At 33.6% G+C, this 21,787-nt stretch overlaps 1 protein-coding gene across 3 annotated transcripts in view; it reads left to right on the forward strand.

Moving 5' to 3' along the window:
* Window positions 1-21,787, forward strand: part of CLGN (calmegin) — a 45,472-nt gene that overhangs the window by 13,338 nt on the left and 10,347 nt on the right. For all 3 annotated transcript variants that reach the window (XM_082610963.1, XM_082610962.1, XM_082610964.1), the window contains 7 exons: window positions 887-1,039; window positions 3,769-3,842; window positions 4,513-4,571; window positions 7,785-7,926; window positions 11,469-11,550; window positions 12,962-13,154; window positions 16,094-16,283. In XM_082610963.1, the coding sequence (XP_082467089.1) occupies window positions 896-1,039; window positions 3,769-3,842; window positions 4,513-4,571; window positions 7,785-7,926; window positions 11,469-11,550; window positions 12,962-13,154; window positions 16,094-16,283 (884 nt within the window). In that variant the 5' untranslated portion in view covers window positions 887-895. The remainder of the gene's footprint in view (window positions 1-886; window positions 1,040-3,768; window positions 3,843-4,512; window positions 4,572-7,784; window positions 7,927-11,468; window positions 11,551-12,961; window positions 13,155-16,093; window positions 16,284-21,787) is intronic.

A 21,787-nucleotide genomic window follows, 5' to 3' on the forward strand; every position in this document is an offset into this window, starting at 1 on the left:
CATGTTGATGGTAATATAACTATACTCTGGATCATCTAAATGACTGACCACCTAATAACCAAGACTGCCACACTATTTCAGTATTCATATTTACTTGTTTAAAAGTCCACTGGCACCAAGAAATAAAACTTTCATTTTTAACATGCTAATGGGAATAGAGGGGGCTGTAATTATATAATTTATGTATTTCTGCCAGGAGGCAGCCAAATAATATTTGGCTTCTACTCATCTCAATTAATGCTATAAGGAACAGAGGTTTTGCAGTATTTGAATAGAGAAATGGTTATACAATTGACTCATGGTAGTATTATGGGGATGATAAATGCAAAAGAACTTTATTCATAGCACTCAACCTGGTTGCGATAAATCCTATATTTGTTTGAATTTCCAGCTGTGATTTGATTTCAGTAAAATACTATCACATTCAATTGTGATAAAATTATTTTTCTTTTTTTGGTGTTTACATATAAATATATTTTGTTTTTATAATTGTAAAATTTCCAATTGTATGGTTATATACACTTAAGCAACATTATAATAAAAAAGTAACTCAAGCGAACATTTAGGAATCACGATCCTTATTTCTTTTTTTTAGAGGAGTCCACATATTATGAGTTCATTGGTCACTGATATCTATATCTTTAGGTTTGTGCCTTTGGCTCTTTGCTTTTAGAAGCAGGCCTTCAGCTGTAGACTCCTGTAAGATTTTGAAGTTTGTGTTATCACTTGTTCAAAGCATAATTTAAGTAAGTTTGGTAATGATTTGTTTTAAAAGCCATCCAAGAAAAAAAAGAGGTATTAAGGAGAAATTATTTCTTTGTAAATATACTTACACATATTTTTCACAACTTTGTTTTGTTTTTACTGATTACTGTCAATTTCACAGATAATCAATATGCGTTTCCAAGGCTTTTGGCTATGTTTGGGTCTTCTTTTCATCTCAATTAATGCAGAATTTATGGATGATAATGTTGAGACGGAAGACTTTGATGAAAATTCAGAAGAGATTGATGCTAATGAAAATGAATTCTCCTCAGAGGTAAGGTTATTGAGAAACAAGCTATAATTTATTCTTTTAGGGACTTCCCTGGCGGTCCAGTGGTTAAGACTTCACCTTCCAGTGCAGGGGATGCAGGTTCCATCCCTGGTTGGTGGGGAGCTGCTAAGATCCCACATGCCTCGCGGCCAAAAAACCAAAACATAAAACAGCAGCAATATTGTAACAAATTCAATAAAGACTTAAAAATTAGGTCCACATCAAAAAACTCTTTTAAAAAAGTAATAAAATATTCTTTTACATGATACATAGGGGTGACTAATTTCTTAAGATTCATTTCTATTCCAATAGTCTTTAGTTTCAATATAAATAGAAAAAACATTGCCTTTTTCCAACTATTTGTTGCTGTGTTTTTAATTTGTGCATGGCACCTAACACAGTTTTATTACCAAATAAATATGGGGAAGATCTTTACTATCAAACTAGGAGTTCATCACTGGCTAAAGAGGACTAAATACTTTAGCTAAGGGAAAGGTTTTTAGTCTTATTTCTGACACTGCACGCCCTTTTCAGATAAAAGAAAAGGTAGTATAATTTTCTCCTAGAAGTAAAGAAAGTAGTGTTTCTTTATTTCTCTGAGGAAAGAAAATGCTAAATAGGATGAATTAGAAAGGGGAGTGATGATGAGGTAGGCATTTAGTAAGGCTCACAGTGTTTCTGTCTTGAGGTAGTGACTGATAGGAGTCTGGAAAACAGGAGTCTGGAGGTTTTTGTACACTTTGACAATCCATAAGAGCTTTCACATTGAGAATATTCATATCTAATATTGAGATAATCAGAAAATTTTTTCAGAAATATTTTTGGTGAGGAAATATCAATTATATTGTGCTAGCCGCTGTTTAAAGGGCCAAGGAGAATAATATATAGTTGTTACAGACTTCCTTTTAGAGTCTTTTATTTGCAAATGCAAGTGTTGTTTAGCTGCTTAAGGTGAATATTCTTTCTCCTGTTAAGTTTTAAGCTCCACAAGGACATTTCTTTTAAAACTTGGTTCTGTGATCCACAGAAACTAAGTAGTAATCAAAGTGCTTATGGCTGACTTAGATACAGCTACTACGAGGGTTTTGGAGGTTAATACTTCAAAGAAATTTCAGATACCTACGACTCAACTATATTTGATGATAATTTGAGAAGATGATAAGAAATGGGAGGAACAATTTTTGATGCTTCTAATTTTATAGCATGAGTAATCTAGATATGATAAAGTACAAGTAAAGTATAAATAAAGTGCAAAATAAATTGCTGGTGATTTAAAGGGTCATCTAACAGAAGGAAGCCTCTTGTAACACCATTGCCCATTTTTGCCAATCCATAAAAATATAGAGAACAGTAAAGTTGTAAGTTCTAATTCAGAAAACTTCATGGGAGATTGGCAATTTGGGTAGCAGAATATTGACCTGTTAGTAAGTGTGTGGGATTTTGTTTAATTACTGATTTTCCTTCCTTAGACAGGAAATGTACTATTAGGGAAGGGTAGGGACAGTGAAAATAGTAAAAGTACTTCTGCATCCTTTTCTCGTAAGGCTGAGAGAAGAAATCTCATAATTAATCATATAGGTAAAATCATAAAGGCTGATTAAGAAAGGACCAAGATTTATCTATTACTGTAAGCAAAATTTTATTTATTCATCATCAGTTCAAATTATCTTTTGAGGGCTTCCCTGGTGGCACAGTGGGCTTCCCTGGTGGCGTAGTGGTTGAGAGTTCGCCTGCCGATGCAGGGGACACGGGTCGTGCCCCGGTCCGGGAAGATCCCACATGTCGCGGAGCGGCTAGGCCCGTGAGCCATGGCCGCTGAGCCTGTGCTCCGCAACGGGAGAGGCCACAACAGTGAGAGGCCCGTGTACCGCAAAAAAAAAAAAAAAAAAAAAAAAAAAAAAAATTATCTTTTGACAATTTGTCAATAAATTTAATTTAAATTATTTTATTGGTGCATTTGGTATAGTGTAGTGGGTAACTGTATAACCTTTAGAACCTAGGCTCATATCTTTTAAGTCCTGCAAGTGTCTAACTGTATGACAGTGTGCAAATTATTTTGCCTGTCTCCCACAGTTTCATCATACGTAAAATGGGAACAATAAAGCACTTCCCGCATAGAAATATTATTAAAAGAGCCATCAAATCACACCCCCCCCATCATTATCATCATAGCAGCTAACACTTACATGGCACTTGAAACAATGCTTTGAGATAATTGCTTTGCAGTCCTTTCTCTTTTGAATCTTATTTTTCCTCTGGGTTTCTAATTTCTCAGAATGTTGTCATCATTCTCTAGTCACATAACAGTGAAATTTAAGAATTAATTTTAAACTAACCTATGTGCTTACTAAGTTTTTCATCTTATATGTTTTTCATCTTTTGCTTCTAGTGATTTTTTATCCTCAAATATTGTCACCTGTTAGAATCCTTTCAAAGCCAGGTCCACTGCATCATGAGGCCTTGGCTAATTACTTCCTCCCATCCCTCCTGTGTTAGAAGGAGTCAGTGTATTCTGTTTGCACATAGAGTTTTTTTCCGTTGTGTATCTCTTATATTCTTCTGTATTTTCTTACCAGTAGAATACAAAGTTTTGAGGCCAGAGACCATGTCACCTACCATCTATCTATATTACCTATATTTGCATTCCATACTAGGTTCTTAATTAGTGAGATTATTTAATTAAAATATTTGTGAAGGTGAATAACTTTAGATTTTTTAAATCTATTTTCTAGATTAAATATAAGACACCTCAACCTATAGGAGAAGTATATTTTACGGAAACTTTTGATAGTGGAAGGTTGGCTGGGTGAGTATTCATTCAGAATTTTTTCCTTGATTTGATTAGCTTTTTTGAAGTTATTGGTTGTTAGCCTATGAAAATTGCCTGTACCACAGTACCTTAAAAAAGGGTTAACATACTTTATTTCACGGTGTAAACCAATACCTTAACACATTTTTATTATTGATAGAAGTGTTTAATTTGAATTGTTATCATTTATACAAGGAAAATATACAAATGAATCATGAATGTAAAGTGAAAACTTACAACATTTCTTCATTCCTTAGAACAGATATTAATAACATAATTTCAGATGACAAATTCAAGTTAATGTTTTATCCTAAATAATGGTAAAAAACCAATAAAAGTTATTATTTATTGATCATTGTATACCAAACACTGTCCTAAGTAGGTGGGTAAGAACTATCTTTATCTGCCTTTTACCAGTAAGGAAACTGAGGCTTAGTGTACCTTAGCTATGATCATACAGCTAGTAAATTGCAGATTCTAAATTTAATTTAACTCTAGCTTTACAGGATTATGTGTAGACATCCTTACTTAGCCTCTAAGTATTCATTTATCTTAGAAGGAAAAGCAACTATTGGGTAATCTTCTGTTGTATTTCTGATATGCATTGTATCTATAAATTGTTAGTTTTATTTTTAATGATATACGTTTCTTTCAACTTTATTTGTAGGTGGGTCTTATCAAAAGCAAAAAAAGATGATACAGATGCGGAGATTTCTATATATGATGGTAAAATATTTATTTAAATATTCAACATAACCAGTATGACCCAGAGTTCACTAGCTTTTGAGATTATATTTTTATTAAATATACCTGAGGCCCCATCCTGCTTCACAACAGAATCTTGTCAAAAGACAAATAGAGTCTTTTGTCTTGTCTCCTTTCCAATATTTCTGGAAGTCCAGGTAATCCATACTTAAGCTACCATCCAGTTTTCTAACTCTGAACAGTTAAATTTTCACTCCCCTGCAGTTAGTCTCTTGCAGGATCTCCCAGGCTACTGCTGTTCTCTACTGTTTTCTCTCAAGCATGGGCTGCCTAGATCAAGTTATAACTTTTGGCAGGGTCCTCCTAGAGGACATTTATGAGAGCTGTGGGACATGTGGCTCCAAGCCCACAGCCATTATCACCGCATCTCTGATAGGTTATCTTCACACTTCACTGTGAAGGAAAAGTCCTGTATGCAAGGGTCACCTTTTCTTCCCCAACAGGACTCTCCTGGAGTGTGACAGAAGAATTTCTTCCTCTTCTTAGTCTAAAACCAGCCTCCTCAGTTGTTACATCCTAAAGCAGGATCAGCCTCAGTCAAGGTGACATCTAGTGGGAATTTCCTCTCTCTCAGAGGACCTCAGACCCATAAGCATGTGACCTCACACTGAGACTCCAACAGGAGTTACATGAGAATAACAGCAGAACAACTAACAGCATGTATAGGATGGCAGCTGTCTACTTCCGTTCCATAGTGTCTGTTTTAGTATGAGATAAAGATCATGCCTGCATGTCTTCCTTTGTAGTGTTCTCCATCCCCAAAAGCGTATATGCTTATGTACTCCAAAAAGAACTCTACCATATGCCCAGAACAAGCAATACTGCATTCAGTCTAAATCCATTTAGAGAAAAGAATAATTTCCCTCGAAGAAGCAGCAAGTCTGCAGAGATAGAACACTACCTAAAATAATACCCACAGAAATACCTGCCATCAAACAGAATGCTTGACTTAAAACATCTATGTTTAGCTTACTTTACAGTTTTTTTAGAACAGCATTGGGTAGATATTTGCTTTATGTTTGTGTTTTAGAAGTATCTGTTGATGGAGTTTTCCTAAAATTAGGATATGGTCTATTTTAGGAGTGAGTTTGTCTCTATTTCTTGCTGGACAAAAATGACTTAGTGTTTAAATGAGTTTTTCCCCCACCAGCTTAGAATTAGAACTCAAGCAAGCGGAAAACAAGCTTCTTAACACCTAAGTTTGGTCTATAGTCTTATTAAACAAAATTATCCACAAAAATAATTCTTTAGCATATTAGATTTGGTATGTTTGGTTGACTTTTTTCAATTTCTTGAAAGCAACTTTGAAAAATACAGAATCTCTTAAAGTTCCAGGTCCTGAAAATGGCATTTTGTATATAAATATTAGCAATGTTGTTTATATAGTGGTTAGTTGAGACCAATATCAGTTTCTTTGCAGGAATATTTAGTATTTCTAGTCGTTAATCACAGCTTCCATCAAGTGCCACTTGAGTAAAACTAATTCCTATATTTTCAGGAGTAAGCAAATCTCTGTGAAACAAGTGCTGGGTAACAGGGTTTGCATTTGGAGGAGACTTACTTAAATTTTTCAGATTAAGTTATTAATAAAAGTATAGCTGTTTAAAAAATCACCAGTTCTTTAAGTGACCAACTTTCAGGATATCTTATAAAATTTTGTGAATTCTTTTTGAAATTATAGTTACATCAGAGTTCATATTACCTGGCATTGTATAGAATTTGAGTAAATAATTGGTTAATGAAAAGTTATTGTTGATTTGAAGTTGGGAAAAACCTCTTGTCCTTGAAGAATAATCACCTTGTCGCAGGTTTTCTAAAATTAAAGTAGTACTTTTAGATAGTACCTTTTCATAGCAGATAAATGTATGCATGTAATTACAAAAGAAGGCAACATAGTTTTAAAAAGCCTTTACTATCAGTATCCTAAAACCCCTAAAGATAAAGTTGTTACTTCTTAAAAGAAGACCTTTGTGATTAGGTCAAGCCACAGGTTAGTAGTGATAATACAGTTGCTCATCAGTGTGAGAGAAGAAAAACCAAATGAATTCACTTTTTTTTAGAAAAGTATACTATAGCCAAATTAGGGGACAAAAAGGAAAAGAAACTTGAAAACTTTAAAAAATATATTCTTAAAAACCCAATACTGTGTGTACAATGATAGACCAAAATATACCCCTCTCTGGTTCATGAGACTGTCAGGTTCTTGCACTGTTGTTTTTTAGAAAGAAAAAAATGTGTATAAAGTACCTTAGTAATTCAAAAGTGCCCATTAATATTTCAAGTTGGCACAATACCGGAAAATAGCCAGTTTTCGCTAAATTGAGTTTTCTTGGAATAGGCGATACCTCTAATTTTCAAAGCTAGAACATTTTATACAAATTAATATAACTTAGTTATTTTCTGTTTTAAAAAGAGTAAAGGAGGAGAGTCCAATCCACAACTTTGGGGCTGCAGCTAACCCGTCTAGCTTTGCATTATATGCTGCCTGTGATCTAATTGCAGGAGCTTCCTGATCTTAAACATGGGAAATTCCAGCCCAGAGAGGACCTAACTCAGCTCTACAACCTAGTGCTCTCTGTGCTACAACCTAGTGCTTATCTAGTATGTATGACTTCCTTGGCCAAAAGTTCTGAGAACTGATTGGCTTAGCTTAGGAAGTGTTAACTTTAGTTTGTGTTCTCTGGGCATAACAATTTTCAAATTAAAATTTAAATCTCTACAGTAACTTCTGCAAAGTAAGAAAAGTAGCTGATGATACCATAAATTTCAAAAAAATTGACTGAGGCAAACTCATTTTGTGTTAAGGATGTATTTTGTCTCCTGTGTAATTTAAAAATACCTCATTTTAAAAATACAATGTTGATAGACCGTATGAGACAAACCACATTTTGTGATTTCATTGATTACAGTCTTTAAGAGAAATCCAAACTAAGCCAGCTTTAGAGGTGCTTTAATTAAATACTGTAGGGTCTGTTATTTATTAGTTTCGACAGTTTTAAGAGAAAAAGAGAACATACATACCTACAGGTACAGATATTATTTTCTGATTTAAAATGTGATTTTATTTTTCCCAAGTAGCCTTCATGGAAGAATCTTATTGGTCACCACTTCTGATAAATAATTCTTAAGTCAATGTTTTTGGTTTTAGTTTAACTTGCTTTGTTTGTATTTTAGGAAGATGGGAAATAGAAGAATTGAAAGAATATCGAGTACCTGGTGACCGAGGACTGGTGTTGAAATCTAGAGCAAAGCATCATGCAATATCTGCTGTATTAGCAAAACCTTTCATCTTTGCTGATAAACCTCTGATAGTACAGTAAGTTTTATGTTTTTAATACTTTTTCTGACATTTATATTAGTTTTATATAGTTTGGTTTCTGAATATAGGTATAATGGGTATAAAATGGGCATAAAAAACCAGATTTTCCTTTTCCATTTCATTTGCTTAAATACTTAATGCATGTATACACACAGACACCCTGAGGTTTCGAGTGAAAAGCAGGTTAGTTGAAAAATTATATAATATATGCTATAATATGCAACATTCCACCACCATAAACTATATAGTGCATACTAAAATCACCATTTTTATTTTAACTCTTTACTTAAAATGACTTGCTATTAAGATATATTAACCTCAGTATATTCAGAATGGAACCATAAATATTGCTGGTAAACCAGTGATAAGATTCAAAGGCAGCAAATTCATTTAAAGAGAAAGTGCCCTTTTAAAGGGCACATGATCTCACAGACAGTCACCCCTTCCCTCCCCTGCTATATGACATAAACTAGTTTTATTGTCATGTTGTTTGCATGTGTAACTGTCGTAAAATCAAGTGTAAATTCCTCAAGCTTGTTTCACCTGTACTGGTATAAAACCAAAATAGATGTGTACAAATACAATTACAAAAACAATGAAATTCATATTAAAAACAAAGAAAAGGAAATGTAGAAATGTTGCTTTCTACCTTAGAAGATTGGGCTGTCCGAAGTTAATTACAGTGTAAGGAAATACCATTAACTGTAAACTTAACACTCCAGAACCACTTCAGTTTTTTGTTAACATGTTAAATATATTCCTATGTGGTGTAACTAAAATGCCATTTTGTATTTTAGAAATTTAAAACAATATGGCATTTGGTATAATTGGGCTAATTTTTCAGCTGTGATGCTTTGGCTTAGTTGCACTGTTATTTCAATAAATGTAAAATATCAAATAATGTCAAAGAGTATACAACCATTTAAACAAATGAAAAATATTGCTATAAGTACTTACTGGGATTAATATTTGAGCTTGATATATGTCATTATTCAGAGTTTGGGGTTTCTTTTTTCTTGAAAATTTGAAAGTAATCTTATTCTGTTGAAGTTAGGTGAATATAATATCATTTTCTATTTTAATCCTTTGTGGCTTAAATGAAAGGGTAACGGAAAATAATATAAAGTTTAACTTCTCCAGAGTAAAATGAATCAAATTTGGCATTTTCAGAAAGTATAAATCATTGCTAGGCAAGCAAGTGAAAGATAGCTTGCAAGATTAGAAGCAAGGATAATAAGTCTAAAAAAATTATTAAAGCAGTTGTGAAATTATTATTCTGAAAAAAGAAAAGGAGAATCAAGAAGAATGGAGTAGCAGTGTTCGATATGCTTGAAAACAGTTCAAAGAAGGATAGTGAATATTTGTTATTCTTAATTTTGATGAAATGAGATAAATAAAAAGAAATTTTATATTAACTACTATAAATACTATAGATTTATGACATAACTTTACTCTAAAGCTGCTTTTTCCAAATTGTGTACATATTAATATGCATTACGTGGTCATATAAGTTTTAGAAACTAAGAATATCTGAACCTTAAAGATAAGGAAGCATATTTGCCCATTAAAGACTTTGAGAAGTTCTCTGTATGAAAACCTGTTTTTAACTTGAATATTTTGTTTCCCAAACATAATTGACCACAGAAGTTTTTTACCCCCCTAGCAATAATTACTATTTCATGGGACAGTTTAGAAAATGCTACTCTAAAGAAAATAGGGTTAACATATATTCTGCATTTGTCCTCATTTTTCCTATGATTTAAGATTAGCAGCAGTGAAGCTCTATGACATACATTTCACTGATCCTCGAATCCATTGTGAACTATTTATACTAGGCATCAGTTAATGATTTGAAAAATCTGGAAGTTTGCAGCGTATGAAATAGACATAGTGATCTAGTCTAGGCATACTAAGACAGCAGAGCTGTCTTAACATTTATAGAGACAATTTACACAATTGTTCTCTCTAGTTCTTTTCACAGAACCCTTTCTCCTTGGATCACCTATACTAAAACTATATCTCTTTTTATTTTATTTTACTTAGAGTAGCAAATATTTACCTTTAGTTCACATTATGCAGCATTCCTTTTACTTTGTACTCTTCAAAGACATGTTTCATGAAAAAAAAGTTTATCAGCTACTGCTTAAAAGTATTGATAAGGCTTTGAGGAAACAAACTATTTAAAAAATGAAAAAGAACAAAACAAAACTTTTCTTCTGATCATAACAGAAGCTAACATTTTTGAGCATTTATTGGCTCATCACTGTGCATGACAACTTCTAATCATCATAACAGTCCTTTGAGGTGTAGGTATGGGCAATATTCCCACGTTACAGATGAGCAAATAGAGACTAGAGCTTCAGTAACGTGCCTTTAGCCGAGGTATTACCAGAATCCAGAAAAAAATCTCAGGTCTTCCTGACTCAGAAGTACTTGCTTGTAACCACTGTTGGAGATATCTTGAGAAATAAAGCAGAATAGAAAGTAGGGAGGGGAATCACCATAATCTCCAGCAACTCAGAGATGATCACTTAAAAGTTTACTGTATTTTCTCTATTTCTTTTCTATACAAAATACATATACTAATTGGGTTCAAACTGTCAAAGTTTTGTATGCTTTTTTTTTTTACTTTGTCTCTAAACTTTCTTCAGAAACATTTTAAACTATAGTCCTTCATTAAAATTATTACTATGTCTTGTTGCTCCTCTAGTTTTCATCTCTTTTTGCTTTAATTCATTAAACCAAATCATAACTTTTTTGGTTTTCACTGTTTTTCAGTTTGATAACCGGTTTGTCACATGTAATTCATCAACTTACTGAAAATCTCTTCTAAATAGTGTTCAGTAAGACTGTCATTGCCTAAACAAGACAAAACAACAACGGAACTTTTGCTGAGAATTAGAGTGTTGTAAATCTATGAAGAGCCTGCCATGTCAGTTCACTCTTTTAGCTGTTACACTGTGTTTCCCCTATCTCCTGGCTGTTAAGATCTGAAATATTCCAGGTTATTGACTGAGATTATGAAATCTCTTTGCTGGTGGTATTTAATTAAATGTACAACTTATTTAACATGGTTTCAGTGTAGCTGAACTAAAAGACAAATTAGTAGCAGACTGGATATCTAGGATCATTAGCAATTTCTTAGAAATTTATGCTGTAGCCATGACCCCCATAGTCTTTGTTTTTAGTTTATAAAGACTATGCATAGTACGTACCTTATTTTAATTTGAAGTTTCCTGTTAAAAGTTTTAGTCGAAGTATTTTATTCTTAATTCAACAGTTTTGATGAAAAAATTATTTTGACAAATTGGTTGGCTTTTGTATAGTTGATTATAATCATTCTATTTTTAGTATTTTAAGGATGTGCACAGAAAAGTCATTTCTGCTTGTTCCCTATAGGTTGTGGATATGCTTTGTATGAGCTTTCTGGTAATGTAAAATATTTGTGTTTAAATGAATTGAGAGTAAAACATTAGGTTTTGAAGAACAGTTAGTAATTTTTATTTATCAGCAGTATGATTCTTTTTCCCTTCATTTAGATATGAAGTAAATTTTCAAGATGGTATTGATTGTGGAGGTGCATACATTAAACTCCTAGCAGACACTGATGGTTTGAATCTGGTATGATATTTTAATGTTTAAGAAAACCTTATTAAAGTTAATAAGTATTTTTAAGGAGCAATTGACACAACTGAAATTTTCATTTTCAACTGAAATCGAAAATAACTTTGAAAATTTTTATCCACCGTGAGTTTATATAGCTTTTACAGTGTGCCTTCAAGTTTCATACACAGCTGTGTTACTTGATGGCATCAGTTTTGTAATCATTAGCCACATAAAAAAGTTTGCTATGTCTATAAATAAAAAATAACCTGGTGCTTATAAATGTCACTAAAAGATCAGCTTACAGTTATTTTCTTTACAAAATAATAATCACAGGAGAAGTAAGATAACGGAGCAAAGTAGTAAAACAAAATGGCCAAAGAACCAAATTAAAAAGGCAGGCCAGTTCAGGAATTGGCAGTCTGCAAAAATTTACTAAGTTAAAAATGTTTTCATAGTGAAGCAGGTTACATTAGGACCATTTGAAGTTTGGAGACATTTCTTATAGCATCCTCCTACAGGAGGCTATGTCAGGATTTCTGCATATAACAAAAATAAGATAAAGAGACATTAATGAGATATTTGTCAGAATGCGTGGCTATGAAACAGATTAAAGGATTCATTTACTGTTATTAGGATCCGGTAAAGGGGAAGCCATTTGTAGTAGATGGTGAAACACTTAGGTATTGTGAGGTGATGATCACCTGAAGGTACAATGGCAATAATAAAGTCAAATACCAACTATTTTTCTAAGCACGTTATCTAATTAATTCAGTTAATCCTCAGAGAAACCTTATAAGGTACGTACTATTATTATCTTCATCAGAGGTAATGAAATAGAACCATAGGGAGGTTAAGAAATTTGCTCAGGGCCACACACAGCTGGTTTAAAGGCAACGGTAGGATTTGAACTCCAGATCCCATGCTCTTAACCAGTGTCCATTCCAAATGAAGAGAAATGACCAGTAATAAAATGGGGAGCATGTTGCTGTGTCTGTTTTTGAGTCTGAATCTCTTCTTCACATTGTGCTAAGGGGTGCCATTTTCTGGTGTCTTACTGAATAGTAGTAATGGCTAAGTAAGCACTGTAGTCTTAAGTCACAGAATGCTTTTCTCTGTGCTTAATTTTCTTAATAAAATATTAATAATACAGATCTATATAGAGTAACTAAAACATTATGATGTTGCTAGAGTGGTTCCAGCTTCTCTCCTACATCTTGAGGATAGAATTAGTGTGTGCACTTAAAAAACTATTTTGAAATAAAATTTGTTGTGTTTTCCACATCCTTTATTGTCAATTGTGTCAACTAATTCTTTGGTGAATTAGCATTTGATACATTTTTGTGAACTCTACCCAATGGGGTAGAATAGAGAAATCCATTAAATACTCTAATTCTGGACTAATCCCAATACTCATCTCTTTTTGAAGGAAAACTTTTATGATAAAACATCCTACACCATTATGTTTGGACCAGATAAATGTGGAGAAGATTATAAACTTCATTTTATCTTCCGACATAAACATCCCCAAACTGGAGTTTTTGAAGAGAAGCATGCCAAACCTCCAGATGTAGACCTTAAAAAGTTCTTTACAGACAGGAGGACTCATCTTTATACCCTTGGTATGTCCTTTTAATTCATTCATTAATTCAAAGATATTTGTTGACTACCAATGTTTTCATGGCAAGTGCTTTGGGAGAAACACAGGTCCTTCTGTTAAGGGCTTATCTCTTTAGGAGAATAAGACACATACTTACAGCACAGGTAGAAAGTAAAGTGTCGTATGAGGTACTTAAGAGCTCAAAAACAATATTACTTTCAGTTTGGAAACTTGGAGAAAACCTAGTGAAGGCGGTTATATTTGACCTAGTCTTGAAGTGTAGATACAATGTGGGAGATAGGAGAGGAAAGGGATATTTTAGGCACCCTGACATTAGTGGTGCTGAAAGAATAGAAAACTGGAGAAAAAGGTTAAAGAGGAGGAAGCCCTTAATATTAGACTTTATTCTATAGGCAGTTGTCATTGTTGGGTCCTGCCTTGTGGTAGTTGTGGGAAAACTTTGAAAGGGAAAGCATTGAGCAACCATCTATTAACATACTTAGCTTTACCTTTGTAACTAGGAGTTTGCGTATATGTTGACTAGGAGGAACACTACATGGGATTGTTTTTCCTCTTCCCAAGAACATACAATTATAGAGGTTTGTTCTGCCCATGATTACTTAAAATCACAGCATGTCAGAACCTAACAGGACAACTCCATCGAAGACTAAGATATTTCAGTTTTCTTTCCAAAAACTGCAGTTACAGAAACATTCATTTTGTCTGCCAACATAGGGACCAATTTTATTTTTAATATCAGCATTGATATCAAATACCTTTTTCTGAAATTGGAATAGTACTAGACATTTTGGGGAGCATAAAGTAAACTGTAGAAATGTAGAGATAATGAGAAATTATAACTAGGAAAAATGAATTTTAATTAGACTTTGTATAAACCTGGTCAAAAGCACTTTGGTAGTGTAATCAAAGGCCACAATTCCACTTTCAGGAATTTATCCAAAGAAAATAATCCAGAGGAAAGAAAATGACCTATGTGTAAAAATATACTGTAAATTGGAAGCAACCCAAATGTTACAGTAGTGGTTTTCTTTCTATACAATACAAAATGATAACTATGAAAATATTTGGCAACAAGGAAGAGACATTTATAATATTAAAATTGGGAAAGAAAACGAGATTCAAATTGGAGGCACATCCTGATGGCCACTAGACATATTGTGCAAACAAAAAGAAAAAGACTAGAAAAAACTAATTTTTATTAATCACCTGATAGGTACCATGCTCTATGCTAGACACTTTGTTTACAACCGTCCTGTGTTTCTCTCTATTTTGCCTTAATTTAGGTTAAGAAACTTGCCCTAGGAAACAAAAGTAATTGGTTAAGACTGGAATTAAAACTCAAGTCTGACTCTTAAACATTTGCTTTTCTTACTACTATACACAAAAACTTTTGTTGTGCTAGGATTATCGAGCGGCTATTTTCTTTTTAAAAAAACTTTCTGTAATACTACTATATTTTTATAACATTATCCTGTAGTTGTTCTAAGAACCTTACAGGGTCCCTTAAAAGACTTTATAATCCAATGCCTTTTGTTGTAAATTCATTTAGAACATTGAATACAGTTTTATAAACGGAAAGGTTTTTTGGCTAAAAATTTTGGGCAAAGATGTCTTTTCACATATGTGTAATTGTCATGTGCTTTTCTGATTTATTATAATTTTAAAACATTTCAGATGCAAAATTTATTCAGAAAATAGTCTTTTCGGGATTTTTCTTGAGAAATGTCTTTTTTTTTATTAGAAAGGGTCTAGCACATTTTTGCATTTAAGATCTTATTTTCAGTTCTGCTTCAATCTTGACTTTTTTCTTTTGTGTAGTAATATAGTTTTATAATCTCAGCTGTAATAGAAGAGGAAATGGTGGAGAAAAAAGAGAAGGGAGAAAATACTGAGTGTTCGTTTACATTATTTGAGTTTGTATATAAATTGCAATATTTGATTTTGATATAAATAATTTGACATTGTTATGACTGAAACCTTTGGAGATTGTTATTACTTCAGAATTGCTTTTACAGAAAGTGGTAGCCCATTTACCTAGTTAAGTCAGGATCATCCTGACATTTATTGACAGCTCCTACTTCCTTAACTTACTAAAAGCAAACGTTAAGCAGCTACTTTCATTTACAATTCTTTCCAAAGATATAAATTATACTCAGTGACTCCCCACCCCATGTTTACAGAAGGGAGAAAGAGCTTTTATTTTGTCATTACAATGATAAGGGGGTCCTTTATGAAACTTTTGGCTTAGGGACTTTTAAAGAGCTAGAATTTACCTCAAAACAAACGTACTAAAGTATGACGTTGAATATTTTCAATCATCCTTAAGACATTTTTCACTATGGTGTATGAATCAATAAATTTGAAATGCCAATGAGCTTTATAGATTTCTAGGAAATCATAAGAATGTATCAATGTTAAGTTCCTGATTTTGGTGCCTAGATTTGGGTTATATAGGAGAATGTCCTTGTTTATAGGAAATATACATTAAAACATTCAGGGATGATACGGATGAGGTCAGTAATTTACTCTCAAGTAATTCAAGAAAAAATAAGGTTCTTTATAGCATACTTGCAACTTTTAAAGTTTGAGGTCATTTCAAAAAATTATTTTAAAATAGTGAAGATTGGGTTGTATTCTTTTAACTATGAAAGAGTGAAGCTGACTGGTCATGTGAGTCCTAAGCTGAGTTAGCTATTGGGTATTTTTTATTTTAGAAGTAATGGAGCGTTTTACTAAATTATTATTATTACTTAAAATTTTATCTTTGGTTTTAGAAAGCATTATATCTAGTGATTTCAGTGTATTTTGATTTAATACGTCGGTAATTCCTCTATTGTGGTTGAGAGAAAATTTTACCCATGAAGTTTAGGGTAGAAGATTATCTTTAACATGTCATGTCTGTCAATATGATAAGTGTAATATGTTTAAATTGGTCTTTAGTGATGAATCCAGATGACACATTTGAAGTATTAATTGATCAGATAGTTGTAAACAAAGGAAACCTACTAGAGGATGTGGTTCCTCCTATCAGTCCTCCCAAAGAAATTGAAGATCCCAGTGATAAAAAACCTGATGATTGGGATGAAAGAGCAAAAATCCCTGATCCTTCTGCTGTCAAACCAGAAGACTGGTAAGCAAAGAATTCAGTAGCAAAGCGTTCTTTGGCATAAAGTAACGTGTGTTTATCTGAAGTAACGTGTGTTTAAGTGAAGTTTACAACCAATGAAGCTTATTCTTTTAAACATCAGTACTACTTATTTTGACTATTTTGGGTGAAATACTTCTCTAAAACGGATTTTGCACTCCCCTGCCTCTTAATTATCTTAATTTTCATTTTAATTAATATTTTAATTTTGTTGCCCTTTTCAATATAGTATTTGTATTTTGTATGTTTTCAATGCTGTGGGGGAAAAAATTCCATGAATCTAAAACACCAACAGTTTAATTTTAGTTCCCAGTTTGATCTTTATCATGTATGTGTGTGCGTACTTTACATAGTTGCGGTGTTTTCAGTTAATGATTAGTTGGCTTAAAAAGCCATATTCTCAGCATCTTATATAGGATTTACTCATACCATAAAATGTTCACTAGCTGAGTATTTGTGTGGTTTCCATTCTACAGGATTATGAATATTTTCCTTAAAAGAAATGTATTCAGTTCCAGATTACCTATAGCTTGAATTCAGATGGTGAGGGATACTTTTATATCTCTCCATTTAACTGAGATATTCTTTGTCCTTCAAATATGTTTTGTAATTTTTCCCTAAAATCTTGTTACCTTTATTCCTAAGAACGTTTTTTTTTCCCCTGCTGACAGTTAACTCTTAATTATGGTTTTGCTAAGTAGATTGTCTGTCTTTATGTATTTAACCCACCCTATTGGCTATCTATTGCTGTGTAACAAATTACCAAAAAACTGAAGACAACAAACATGAACTCACCCAGTTCCTGAGAGGCAGGAATCTGGGAGTGGCTAGCTCCCCGGTTCTGGCCCAGACTCTCCTGAGGTGGCAGTCGAGCTGCCAGTAAGAGCTGCCTGCGTCTGAAAGCTTGACTTGGGCAGCTGGAGGATCCACTCCCCACTGGCTTCTTGTAGCCTTTGTCGGGAAGTTTCAGTTCCCTGCCACCTAGGCCTCTCCTTAGGTCTGCTCATGACATGGCAGGTGGCTCCCCTAGAGGGAGTGATCCAAGAGGGAGAGAGCACAACCCCAGAAATTGCAGTGCCTTTTATAACCTAATCTCAAAAGTGACATGCCATCACTTCAGCTGTATTCTGTAATACTACTATATTTTTATAACATTATCCTGTAGTTGTTCTAAGAACCTTACAGGGTCCCTTAAAAGACTTTATAATCCAATGCCTTTTGTTGTAAATTCATTTAGAACATTGAATACAGTTTTATAAACGGAAAGGTTTTTTGGCTAAAAATTTTGGGCAAAGATGTCTTTTCACATATGTGTAATTGTCATGTCATACAGACCAACCCTAGTACAGTTGGGAGGTGACTACATAAAGGTAGATGTACTAAGTATGAGTAAAAAAAGTTTTATTCTTAGTTTACTAAGTTTTTTTTCCCCATGATTGGGTGTCATATTTTGTAAAACACTTTTTGTGCATCTATTGAGATGACCACGTGGTTTTTCTCCTTTATTTTCTTAGTGTGGTGAATTATATTGATTGATTTTCTGATGTTGACTAACCTTGCAATCTCCTTGGTCAACAAGTATTGTCCTTTGGATGTTTGCTGGATTCTGATTGCATGTTTTTTTTCTGTCAGATTTATTGAAGTATAATTTTCATACAGTTAAATCCATTTTTTTAGATATACAGTTCTATGAATTTGGAAAAATATATACAGTGATCTAACCACTACCGCAGTCATGATGTAGAATATTTCCATCATTCCCCAAAGGCCTTTATATCCTTTTGTAATCAATTCCCTCCTTCCACCTTTAACCTCTGGGAACTACTGATGTGATTTCTGTCCCTTATAGCTTTGCCTTTTCCAGAATATCATATAAGATGGAATTATACAGTATATAACTTTTGTTTCTGATTTCTTTCACTCAGAATGATGCTTTCTGAGATTTATCTGTATTTTTTGCTTGTATCAGTAATTAGTTTTGTTTTATTGCTGAGTAGTGTACCATTGTAGGGATGCATCATAATTTATTTATCCATTCACATATTGATGGAAGTTTTGGTTGTTTCCAGTTTGGGGCAATTATGAATAGAGCTGTTACAAACATTTGTGGTCAGGGTTTTGTATAGACATAATTTTTCCTTTTTCTTCGATAAATACCTAGGAGTTTGATTGTACAATAAGTGTATGTTTAAATTTGTAAGGAACTGCCAAACTTTTCCAAAGGGCTATACCATTTTGCATTCCCACCATTATGTAAGAGTTCCAGATGTTATACATTAACAGCATTTGGTATTATCTGTTTTTTTTAACTGAGATATAATTGACATATAATATTGTAATAGTTTACGTGTACAACATAATGATTTGATATATGTATATATTGCAAAATGATCACTACAGTAAGTTTAGTTAACATCCATCACTTCACATAGTTAACAGCTTTTTTTCTTGTTTTGAGAACTTTTAAGATTCACTCTTCTTAACTTTCAAATATATGATATAGTGTGGTGAACTGTAGTCACCACGCCGTACCTTACATCCCCAGGACTTATTTATCTTATAACTGGAAGTTTGTACCTTTTGACCTATTGGTATTATCTGTTTTTGTTTTTCTGTTTTTCTTCGGGTATTCTAAAAGGTTTGTAGTGGTATCTAATTGTAGTTTTGATTTACATTTCCCTAATGACTAATCCTTAATTTCCCCAATTTTCATTTACTTGCCATTCATATCAGTTTCTTTGGAGAAGTATCTTTTCAATTTTTTCCACTGCTTTATTTGGGTTATTTTTTTATATTCAGTTATGAGAGTTCTTTATATTCTGGATACAGGTATTTTGTCAGTTATCTAGTTCTGTATAACAAATTACCCCCAAATTTAGTGGCTTAAAACAACATTTGTTATCTCTCAGTTTCTTGTGATTCAGGATTCTGACTGCAGCTTAGTAGGTCCTTTGGCCCTGGGCCTTTCAGCTGCAGTTAAGATGTCAGCTGGGGCTATAGTCATCTAAAGGCTCAATGAGGAGCGGATCCAGTTTCAGTTTCACTCAAGTGGGCATTGGCAGGATTCAGTCTCTCAAGGGACTGAATTGTTGTTGGACTGAGGGCCTCAGTTCCTGGCTGGGTGTTGGCCAGAGTCATCCCTTGGTTCCTTGCAATCTAGGCCTCACCACAGAGTATCTCACAACATGGTAGCTGTCTTCAACGGAAGCAAGGGAGAGGGGAAGGGAGGGGAGAAGAGAGTGCGAAGAAGATGGAGGTTACAGTCTGTACTGGGTTAACACTGTCCTCCAAAATTCCATGTCTACCCAGAACCTGTAATTGTGACTTTATTTGGAATTAGGACCTCTGCATCTCTAATCAAGTTAAGATGAAGTAATACTGGATTAGGGTGGGCCCTAAATCTAGTACTACCGGTGTCCTTGTAAGAAGAGGGAAATTTGGACACAGACACACAGGGAGAACACGATGTGACAATTGAGGCAGAAATTGCAGTGATGCATCTACAAGCCAGGGAATGCCAACGGTCGTCAGTGGCCACCAGAAGCAAGGAAGAAACAAGGAAAGATCCTGTCCTGAAGCCTCCAGAGAGAGCATGGTCCTGCCCAAAACTTTGATTTCAAATTTCTAGTCTCCAGAATTGTGAGATAATAAATTTCTGTCACTTTAAGCCACCCAGATTGTGGTGTTTTGTCACAGCAGCCTAGGGAAACTAATATACAGTATTTGATAACTTAATCTTGGAAGTAACATACCATTACTAATTTCTGTTCATTAATAGCACGTTATTAGGTCCCACCCACACTCAAGGAGAGGAGACTTCACATGGACATGAATACCAGGAGGCAGGATCATTGGAAACCATTTCACAAGCTGCCTACCTCAGTCTGAGATTGCCAGTGCCAGAGTCCCTGAGGCGAGGACCCGGTTAGGTGGCACCCAGATTTCGCAGTACAGACACCACAGTAATAACTGTTACTTTAAGCCCCTAAGTTTTGGGGTAATTTGTTATGCAGCAATAGTCAATTAATATAGATATGCAGTATGCAATATTTCCTTTCACTCTGGGGCTTGTCTTAATTTTCATAACAGAGAGCAGAAGTTTTAAATTTTTATGAAGTCCGGTTTGTCAATATTTGTCTTTGATGATTCATGCTTTTTGCATCTTACTAAGATAAGATGTCTTTGCCTAAATGTGACAAAGATTTTCTTTTGTTTTCTAGACAAATAGTTTTGACTAAAACTCTGTTCTGAGTTAATTGTTGTATGTAGTGTGAGGTATAAATCAAGATTAATTTTCAAAAATATGGGTGTCTAATTGTTCCAGCATCTCTTATCATCCATTTAATGTCTGTAATGATCTGTACTGATGTCCCCTCTTTCTTTTCTGATATGGCAATTAGTGTTTTTTCTTGATGTGTCTAGCTGAGGGTTTATCAATTTTATTGAGCTTTTTAGAGGACCACCTGTTGTTTTAGTTTTTTCCCTATCATTGGCCTTTTTTGTATTTCATTATTTCCTTCCTCTTCTTACTTTGGACTTAATTTGCTTCTCTTTTCTACCTTATTAAGGTAGAAAATAATTTCCGATAGAAACAGCTGTAAAATTTCTCTAAGCACTGTTTTAACTAAGTTCCACAAATATATATTCAGTTCATACTGTTTTATAATTTCCCTAGTGATTTCTTCTTTGATTCATGTATTTTTAAATGTGTTGCTTTGTTGTCAATTATTTATGGATTTTCCAGATATAATTTTCATTTTAACTCCCAAGTTAATTCTATTGTGGTCAGAAAACATTCACAAATATCAATTACATCAGGATGGTTGATAGAACTGTTCAAAAGCTTTTATATTCTTGATGGTTTTCAGTCTGTTCTCTTACTGAGAGAAGAGAACTAAAATCTTCAACTGTGATTGTGGATTTGTCTTTATCTCCTTTGAGTTCTATTAGTTTTTGCTTCAAGTATTTTGAAGATCTGTTACTAGATCAGTTCACAGTATTTCATGACCTCTTGAGGAACTGACCTTTTTATTATTATAAAATGTCCTTCTTTATAAACTCTTATAATACTCTCTGTCTTGAAGTCTACTTGGTCTGATATTAAATCAGCACTCCAATTTTCTTTTAAATCATGTTTCCATTGAATAGTATTTTCCATTATTTACCTGTAACCTGTATATGCCTTTATTTTTCAGGTGATTTTCTTGTAGGCAACTACATTTGGGTCTTGCCTTTTAATTTGAGTGTTTTAAACCATCTATATTTAATGCACTTATTGCTATGGTTGGGTGTAAACCTACCATCTCACTACTTGTTTTTTTCTTTGTCCCATATATTCTGTGGCTTTTTATAAAATGTTTTTCCTGGGTTTTTTCAGATTGAGTTATATTTTATTTGAGTCTTCTATTTTTTCTTCTCTATTGGCTTTTTGGCTTTTCATCTGTAGTTTGTTGTTTTGCTGGTTGCTCTAGTGTTTTCAATATGCATCT

This window comes from Mesoplodon mirus (assembly GCF_964341445.2).
Source record: "Mesoplodon mirus genome assembly, chromosome: 2".
Taxonomy (NCBI): Eukaryota; Metazoa; Chordata; class Mammalia; order Artiodactyla; family Ziphiidae; genus Mesoplodon; species Mesoplodon mirus.